The 9,821-nt window shown below is 37.9% G+C and overlaps 1 protein-coding gene across 1 annotated transcript in view; it reads left to right on the forward strand.

Annotated features, from left to right (window-relative positions):
- postna (periostin, osteoblast specific factor a) overlaps positions 1–8,948 on the forward strand; it is a 71,532-nt gene extending 62,584 nt beyond the window's left edge. The window contains exons 19-24 of the mRNA XM_053644613.1: positions 50–100; positions 1,593–1,670; positions 5,720–5,779; positions 5,897–5,983; positions 6,089–6,130; positions 7,809–8,948. Of these exons, the coding sequence (XP_053500588.1) occupies positions 50–100; positions 1,593–1,670; positions 5,720–5,779; positions 5,897–5,983; positions 6,089–6,130; positions 7,809–7,864 (374 nt within the window). The 3' untranslated portion in view covers positions 7,865–8,948. The remainder of the gene's footprint in view (positions 1–49; positions 101–1,592; positions 1,671–5,719; positions 5,780–5,896; positions 5,984–6,088; positions 6,131–7,808) is intronic.
- The last annotated feature ends 873 nt before the right edge of the window (positions 8,949–9,821 follow it).

The raw sequence follows: 9,821 nt of genomic DNA on the forward strand, positions 1-9,821 counted from the left end.
CATAGTTTATAGTTTTATATAGTTTTATATCATGTTGGGTTTTTTTCAGCTGGTGGGGAACTTGATGCTGAAGTTGAGATTAAGAAGATTCTTAGTGAAGGTTTGTGACTCTGCACTATCATATAGAATATTCTGTTTGTTAGCACCATTAAAAAAGTTACACATTACTTGAACTTCAGAAGTGAAGACCAGGAGAATCGAGTATATTTTCATCAGAATTCTTTATTGAGAACCTGCAGTTTTGAGCTGCAGTCATCAAGTTTAAACAAAATTACACTGCAATGTACATTGTAGATGTATATACATTTATATAGATGCATGTTTCACTCACAATAAAGAGAACAGGAACTGGCAGAAACCTCCTACTAGAAACTTTGCTTAACATTATCCTTCTACTGATGCCAATATGGTTTGACTCTCATACAAAATACACATATAGGAAAACAGTGACTCTTAAATTTGTATTCCTACAACATTCATAATAAATAAGGCAGTCAGTGCAGTGGAATACATCAGCATACTTTATTTGTATGTAAAAATTTATTTTTTTTAAAAGCACAATGTCAAAAAACATTTAAAATGAAATGTGCAATACACACGGGCACACGGTGGCTTAGTGGTTAGCACATTTGCCTCACACCTCCGGGGTTCGAGTCCTGCCGGGGCCGTGTGTGCGGAGTTTGCATGTTCTCCTCATGCTGGGGGGTTTCCTCCGGGTACTCCGGTTTCCTCCCCCAGTCCAAAGGCATGGTAGGCTGATTGGCGTGTCTAAAGTGTCCGTAGTGTATGAATGGGTGTGTGAGTGTGTATGTGATTGTGCTCTGCGATGGATTGGCACCCTGTCCAGGGTGTATCCTGCCTAGTGCCCGATGCTTCCTGGGATAGGCTCCAGGTTCCCCGTGACTGAAAAGGAGTAAGCGGTAGAAGATGGATGGTACAATACACACAAATATTACATTTAAATGTAAAATGTTTGCAGCTACATGCCAAAAAGTCATATATACATTTATACATATACATACACACTACCGCTCAAAAGTTTAGACAAACTCATTCTTTATATTTTTTTTTCCACATTTTAGAATAATAATAAAGTCATCAAAACTCTGGAATAACATAAATGGAACTAAGAATTATGTTCAAAATAATAATCAAAATCATTTAGTATTTTAGCATCTTCAAAGCAGACATCCTTTTTGCCTAGAATTTCCAGGGATGTATTCTTGGCATTTTCTCAACCAATTTCTTAAGGAATCACCCTGAGATGCTTTTTAAACTGTATTAAAGGAGTTCCCACCTATGCTGGACACTTATTGGCTGCTTTGAATATTTCGCTCCAAGTCATCCATTTAAAAAAATATTTTTTTGTAAATAAAATGTTAGTTTTCTAATGAGAGAAATTAACATGTTGGCACGATTATATTTTGTCTACAATACCGATTTCAAACATTTAATCATACACCTCATGATTTTAAAGATCATGAGAAACATTTCAGTCAAGTGTCTCCAAACTTTTGACCGGTAGTGTATATGACTATGAGTTTCAACTCTTTGTGAAGTGTTACATGTTTATGCCCCATTGTGTATTACAGACCTGTCCAAGGTAAAGAAAGTTTTGGAAAGTGAGCTACATAATCAGGAGGAGAAGATCACAAAACTGATTGAGGGAGGTCAGTAAAGAGGAAGCTTGAGCATATATTGATGGTTAGGTATGTAACTGCGGTTCTATGAATTTCAGATGACTGCCAGAGGCGGTGCTTTAAGCACCTAGATGTCCATCACATGTACAGTGAGGGGAAAAAGTATTTGATCCCCTGCTGATTTTGTACGTTTGCCCACTGACAAAGAAATGATCAGTCTATAATTTTAACGGTAGATTTATTTGAACAGTGAGAGACAGAATAACAACAAGAAAATCCAGAAAAACGCATGTCAAAAATGTTATAAATTGATTTGCATTTAAATGAGGGAAATATGTATTTGACCCCCTCTCAATCAGAAAGATTTCTGGCTCCCAGGTGTCTTTTATACAGGTAACGAGCTGAGATTAGGAGCACACTCTTAAAGGGAGTGCTCCTAATCTCAGCTTGTTACCTGTATAAAAGACACCTGTCCACAGAAGCAATCAATCAATCAGATTCCAAACTCTCCACCATGGCCAAGACCAAAGAGCTCTCCAAGGATGTCAGGGACAAGATTGTAGACCTACACAAGTCTGGAATGGGCTACAAGACCATTGCCAAGCAGCTTGGTGAGAAGGTGACAACAGTTGGTGCGATTATTCGCAAATGGAAGAAACACAAAATAACTGTCAATCTCCCTCGGCCTGGGGCTCCATGCAAGATCTCACCTCGTGAAGTTGCAATGATCATGAGAACAGTGAGGAATCAGCCCAGAACTACACGGGAGGATCTTGTCAATGATCTCAAGGCAGCTGGGACCATATTCACCAAGAAAACAATTGGTAACACACTACGCCGTGAAGGACTGAAATCCTGCAGCGCCCGCAAGGTCCCCCTGCTCAAGAAAGCACATATACATGCCCGTCTGAAGTTTGCCAATGAACATCTGAATGATTCAGAGGACAACTGGGTGAAAGTGTTGTGGTCAGATGAGACCAAAATGGAGCTCTTTGGCATCAACTCAACTCGCCGTGTTTGGAGGAGGAGGAATGCTGCCTATGACCCCAAGAACACCATCCCCACCGTCAAACATGGAGGTGGAAACATTATGCTTTGGGGTTGTTTTTCTGCTAAGGGGACAGGACAACTTCACCGCATCAAAGGGACGATGGACGGGGCCATGTACCGTCAAATCTTGGGTGAGAACCTCCTTCCCTCAGCCAGGGCATTGAAAATGGGTCATAGATGGGTATTCCAGCATGACAATGACACAAAACACACGGCCAAGGCAACAAAGGAGTGGCTCAAGAAGAAGCACATTAAGGTCCTGGAGTGGCCTAGCCAGTCTCCAGACCTTAATCCCATAGAAAATCTGTGGAGGGAGCTGAAGGTTCGAGTTGCCAAACGTCAGCCTCGAAACCTTAATGACTTGGAGAAGATCTGCAAAGAGGAGTGGAACAAAATCCCTCCTGAGATGTGTGCAAACCTGGTGGCCAACTACAAGAAACGTCTGACCTCTGTGATTGCCAACAAGGGTTTTGCCACCAAGTACTAAGTCATGTTTTGCAGAGGGGTCAAATACATATTTCCCTCATTAAAATGCAAATCAATTTATAACATTTTTGACATGCGATTTTCTGGATTTTTTTTGTTGTTATTCTGTCTCTCACTGTTCAAATAAATCTACCATTCAAATTATAGAATGATCATTTCTTTGTCAGTGGGCAAACATACAAAATCAGCAGGGGATCAAATACTTTTTTCCCTCACTGTATGTGCAGATGGAGTGTTTGTATCAACAAATTCACCTGTGACCTGGGTGACGGATGCCCTTTGCCCCGGTACTAAAGGCATGTTCAGCCAGGAAGTGACCTCTTGGTCATAATCTTGGTCATAATCTTCTCATGAATATTCAGAGTGACTGCCAAGCTCTGGCAGTCATCTGAAATTTATAGAAACACGGTTACATATGTAACCATCATTCTATTTCATTTCGACTCACCGCCAGAGGCAATGCTTTAAGCACCTGGATGAGTAATGCCATCAAGGTCACGAGGAAGTCCTACGTGATCTTTAAAAAGGCTGTGAAGCTGGATGAAAAATGGCTGTAGCTACTGGGTTGTGCCGCTGCTACACACCTGGTGAAGACCCTTGGTGCCAGCAAGATCCTGAATGGGAGCACACAAAACTGGTAAGCCCTTCCCTCAAAGGCGAAAAGGAGGAATTGTCTGTGCTGGGGCATGACTGGAACATGAAAATAAGCGTATTTCAGGTCGATGGTTGTAAACCAATCGTTCTGCCTGATGCCTTGCAGTACGTCTACTGTAAGTAGCATGTAGAGCTTGAAAACCTTGAGGTGTGTGTTCAGAGGTCTTAAATCCAGTATGGAGCGAAGTCCACCATCTTTGTTTGTGATAATAAAATAAAGTGAAATAGAATCCATTGTTCTGTAAAACACCATTTAATTGCTCAATGGCAACCTTCTCCGGGAGAACCCAGATCTCCTGGTGTAGAGTCAGAGCCTTGTTTGGGTCTTTGACTATAGTCATTTTGACCCCATGGAACCTCGGTGGTCGACATCTGAACTGAATGTTGTAGCCCTGTGGCGGGATTGATACAACCCAGGGGTCTTACATAAACGCTTCCCAGCACGCTGGTGAAGCACCCAACTGTGGTAGAGTCATTGTCTACCCCCTCGCCCCTTGTAATTCCTGGAGGGGCGATGGCCAGAATCTTGCCTCGCATACATCCCAAATGCGCTGCTGTGTCATAGCTTCTCACAATGAAAACATCTGTCAAACAATATTGTGGCCAGGGACAGCGTGCACCAGGCCGAAGTGCTTCACCAGGTGACAGCACAAGGGCAGCAACAGCCGGCTCTATATTGGGCAAGCAGTCAAGGCTATGGTTGGATGCATCTTGCATGTTCGCCAGTGCTCAATGGTCTGTCGGGAGATGAGAGAAAAGTTTGGGGTCTGCCCAGCACCTCTACAGTTCCTCGATATATGGAGCGACATATGGAGACACAGAGAGATGCAAACTGAGAGGTTTTTCTGAAAAAAGTGTTCTGACTGACGTATGACCTGTCTCTGAGCCCTCCACTGTACTGTGGCTCATCCCCTGAGAATTGGGATGAGATGAATGGGAGCTTTCAATTGCCCCCTCCTCGTCATAACCTCCACCGATAACTAGACTCTTCAAGGCCCTAGTGGAGGGGAGCTTTCAATTGCCCCCTCTTCGTCATAACCTCCACCAATAACTAGACTCTCCGAGGCCCTAGTGGAGAGTGCATACTCCTCCTGGATCTCAAAGGCTTGTGACAGTACTGGAGGCAGCTCCATGGGAGGAGACTGCTGTGCGACTGCAGTGGGACCACTAGCAGGCTGTGCTCTGTGTGTTTGCAGATTAAGGAGGAGAGACTTATTCTCTGCAAACTCAGAAGCCAAGGTGTCTACCTTCTGGGCTAGGGGACTTACCTATTGCATTAACCCTTACCAGCACCCCCCCGCAAATTGGTCTTATGGCGCTTGTGAGAGCTAGGAGACATGGCCTGTGTAGGATATGATTGAGTGCGAACACTCTACCAGGTGGTAATTGAGAAAAAAATAGAGAGAATATGGTATATGGTTTTATATGTACAATTCATATATATACAATGGTTTTATATATACAATATATACAATATGTGTGTGTATATATATATATATATATATATATATATATATATATATATATATATATATATATATATATATATATATATGGTTTTATATATACAATATATACAATATATATATGGTATATATATATGGTAATACAGGATCACTGTGAAGCAATACAATGTAGGTAAGAGAAAACACTCTCTTACACTGTAATCATTAAAGAAATCAACAAACTAAATCACGGCATGAAAAACAATCACCATTTTCAATCAAACCCAATCAGAGTGTGTTGTGTAGCTTGTCCTACCAACAAGTTAATAGGAAAATATATACCCTGTCACAATGCTGTCCATACTGACACAGTCATGTTATTCCTGTGGTTTATGTCTACTGTCAGTAAATAATTAACATCTATTGTTTTCTTTTGTTTGTGAGGTGGTGGAGAAATCACCACTGTTACCAAAGTGATTAGGCCAGATCCTCATATTATTGAAGGTAAGATTTACGATTAAATGTAATGAATTTTACTGAAATCAACATGGAATCAGTAGATCTTGGCATCTCTGATGGTATTTAGTGATGTGTCATTCATATTCTATTCCAATGTTGCAGGACCGGACTTCTCAAGGATCACATCTTTCAAGCACAGCCCAGAACTCATTGAGGAGGAATCAGAAAGAATCACCAAAATTATCAAACGTTAGAGACTTAAGTTTCTAATTTATGCAGAAGCATGAAGATGGTTATGGTAAAGGCAACTATGGTTTTTAAGAATCTGTAAGTTAAGTCTTAGTTTCTTTTTAGATGGCGGCTCTCAGAAAAGAGCGGCTGTCCAAAGACCACCAGGTAAGAAAAGATAGATTATTTATGGATATATATATATACACACACATACATACATATTATACTGACAGTGGATATAAAAAGTCTACACATTCCCGTTCAAATGGCATGTTTTGTGATATAAAAAATCAAGATAAATCATGTGAGATCTTTTTCCACCTGTAATGCGATATACCAACAGAATGTAAGTGAAAAACAAATAGAAATATTTTAGACCAAAAAAGAAAACAAACACATGTCTGGGCTATGAGGTGAGGTGTCTAGATAGAAACCCCTTTTTTATGAAAAAATTATAAATCCAATCACACTGAAATCACCCCAAGATGTGGTAAAATTTGTTATGGTCTGAAGAAACCAAGGTAGAACTTTTTGGGCATAATTGTAAAAGATGTGTTTGGTGCAAAAACAAGAGAGCTCATCACCCAAAGAACACCATACCGACAATGAAGGATGGTGATGGTAACATCATGCTATGGGGCTGCTTCTCTTCTGCTGGGACCGAGGCTATAGTTATGATAGAGGGAATCATGGATCATGAAAACATGTGGAATGACTTGAAGAGAGCTGTGCACAGGAGATCAGATGCTATTCTTTAAATTATCTGTGAATTTACATTATTTGTCCAGTAATAGCAACCAGGTTATTAGTAATAAGTATTTTGTCCTACTTTTTTCCCTTAAAACATTTCTGTTTGTATTTCACATAAATTTTCTTGGTTAATATCATATAAGAGGTAGGAAAAGATCTGACATGACTTATCTTGGTTTCTTATATTTCACATTTCTAAACCCTGCAATTTTAACTGCTGTATGTAAACTTTATTTAAAATGTTTATTATTTGAGGGTATTTTATTTAAAACCAAATCATTTTATAGCTGTTCAAGTATTTCTTTCCTGAAATTGAAATACTATATCTGAATATCCACCATGTGAATATGTACACCATTCATGTTATTTTTTTTTTTTTCTTCTTAATGACCAACATCTGATATTGCTTCAATAGTGTGTCTATCTAACTATTCTGTGTGTTTGCTGCTAATTTTACAAAAATAACTTTTTATTTATATTAATGTGGAATTATAGTATTCAATTCAATTTTATTTGTATAGTGCTTTTAACAATGGATATTAACTTTATATACTCCCAAGCATCATTTGCACTACTCCCAAGCTGGTTTACTGGCTGTCCCACAGACACGGTTGCGATCGATCTGCAGGGGACAGGGCTTTCTCATCCTATGCTCCTAGACTCTGGAATAAACTCACTGCTCATATTAGAGATGTACAGAATTTGAGCATTTTTAAATCTAACCTAAAAACATTTTTTTTTTTTTTTAGGTTAGCTGTTTCTTAATGGCTTTAACCATTTTGTATTCAAGTCTGTTTTTTGATTTTGTATGTTTTGTGTTTTTATCTTTCATATATATATATATATATATATATATATATATATATATATATATATATATATATATATATATATATATATTCTTATTGTGTAAAGTGCCTTGAGAAGTGGCTTTAAAGACACTATATGAAAATAAAGTTTATTATTATTATATTTATAATTTGAAAAATTTCTACTATGTATTGTTTCCTACTAATGAATCTGTAATCATTTTAAATGCATGTTAGATAAATGGCATTGTTCACTAATTATATTTTTACATTTTGCTATGCAGCAGGAATGAAGAGACGAGCAAGACCTGCAAGACATCCCTCCAAGCCTAGACAGTGAGCTCAAAAAGACACCAGGCAATCTACTTATTCCAACCTCTTGGATTAAGGTCACAGATTTGGTATCTGAGTTTGAGTTTTAGGCTGATACATTTATTTTTCATTCATTTAGTAAAAGTGACTTACAAGTGAGGCAAGAATAAAAGGCAAGCATAGAGCTATGCAGTTGAGTCTCAGGCTCAAGTGTTGGCTGAAATGAACTGGCTGGAAAGCACATGCACACACACCCACACACACACACAAACTCACACACAAACACACACTCACACACAGACTGTGCACTCAGACAGAACTTTAACCCTTTCATGCATGAATTCTGAAATCCAGATCAAGGATTTTTTTTTTCTCTTCTTTAGGCATAAAAATAATTATTTTACCTTTACATTCATTTTTCAAAAAGTTATTGAATTGTCAACTCCAGTGGACTGCATGCATTCAAACAAAAAATTAGTGGCTGTTATGCAGTTATTCTATTGAAATCCTTGCAGTAGCCAGAAAATGGCTTTTGAATAGCTGTTCATTGTTGTGGCCACTATGCAGGAAAGGGTTAACATTAAGATGCTATAGGACATTATAATACTGATGGACTCTCTAATGGACTAATCTGAGCTCTCTAATATTTAGCAAAATTGTTTCTTTAGGCTGATCCTTGATCAGTTCTCTTATACTGAGTGGTCTCATTAAACATAAAACACCCATAAACTTGTATCAGGGTAACTGATTAAAATTATATTTTTATATATTCGTCAGTCTGCAGGGAGTGGTCATGTAAGACATGAGGTCTCACTTGTGCATTTTTGTCACTTTATGGTGCAGGTTTTACATTTAAGCTAAGTGCTGCCTGTTTTCATGTGTCATACATTGTATTCAGGTGTATGCTGTCACGCTCATTGTTCTTTTAAGTGACTTTTGACTCATTTCAGTCTTGTTTTCTTTTTTATATGTTGCCCAACCTAAATAGTGTGTGTCATTTGTTTTCACTGTTCATTCTCAGTAGCATCCTTCTCTTCCTACCTCCCATCCCCCCAATTCAAGATACCTATTACCCGTGTATGATAAATTGCTTAATAAAATTGAATATAAAATTGAAATATGAGAATTGTTTCATAATATTAATAAGCACATTTTCACATTTTCATTTCATTTCAAGCACATTTTCTGTTCACTTTTGTATATATACAAAATATATATGTATATATAAGTATGTATAGATATTTGTATATATACAAATATATTTGTGTGTGTGTGTATATATATATATATATATATATATATATATATATATATATATATATATATATATACTCAAGCTATGTTGTTTGTTAAATAAAAAAGAGCTGTCATTACATTTGGCAAGTCAGCTCAAGTGCTGTTTTTTTGTGAAATGCATGTTAGACATTTTTTTTGTGTCAGAAACAGCTTGAATGTATATTTGTGTGTGTGTATTTGGGTTCATCTTGAAATTGTGGGAAGGCGTGAACAAAATGTACAGACATTCCAATGCTTTAGGCATTCAGTTTTGTCAAACTTTTAAATAGGATTGTTCTTCTGATCTTTTAAGTCCCAGAGAATCTCCAACATCCTCCAATACAGTATGAATATGGATGTGATTAGAGTTGGGCAGATGGAACGCAGTCCCCATATTAATTTGGCTGAAGGGGCAAAAGCGGGAATTTGATTTCCCTCCACTTCCTCTTCATCTTGTTGTTGTTATTATTATTATTATTAGTAGTAGTAGTAGTAGTAGTAGTATGATGGTTGGATATTGTCACCCAAGTTGCTTATCCAAAATCTAGTACAGTGTCAACAGAATCAGAGCAAGAGCCAAAGTATAGCAATATGATAGTATCAGTTAGTTTCCCTTAGCAGCACTTATTGCATTTTTCCTGATATCCAGTGTGATTGATTCATACTTGAATATACTGCAGAAAACGTAAAGCATGTTTGGAGGAATTTAG

This window comes from Ictalurus furcatus, chromosome 16 (genome assembly GCF_023375685.1).
Source record: "Ictalurus furcatus strain D&B chromosome 16, Billie_1.0, whole genome shotgun sequence".
Lineage (NCBI taxonomy): Eukaryota > Metazoa > Chordata > Actinopteri > Siluriformes > Ictaluridae > Ictalurus > Ictalurus furcatus.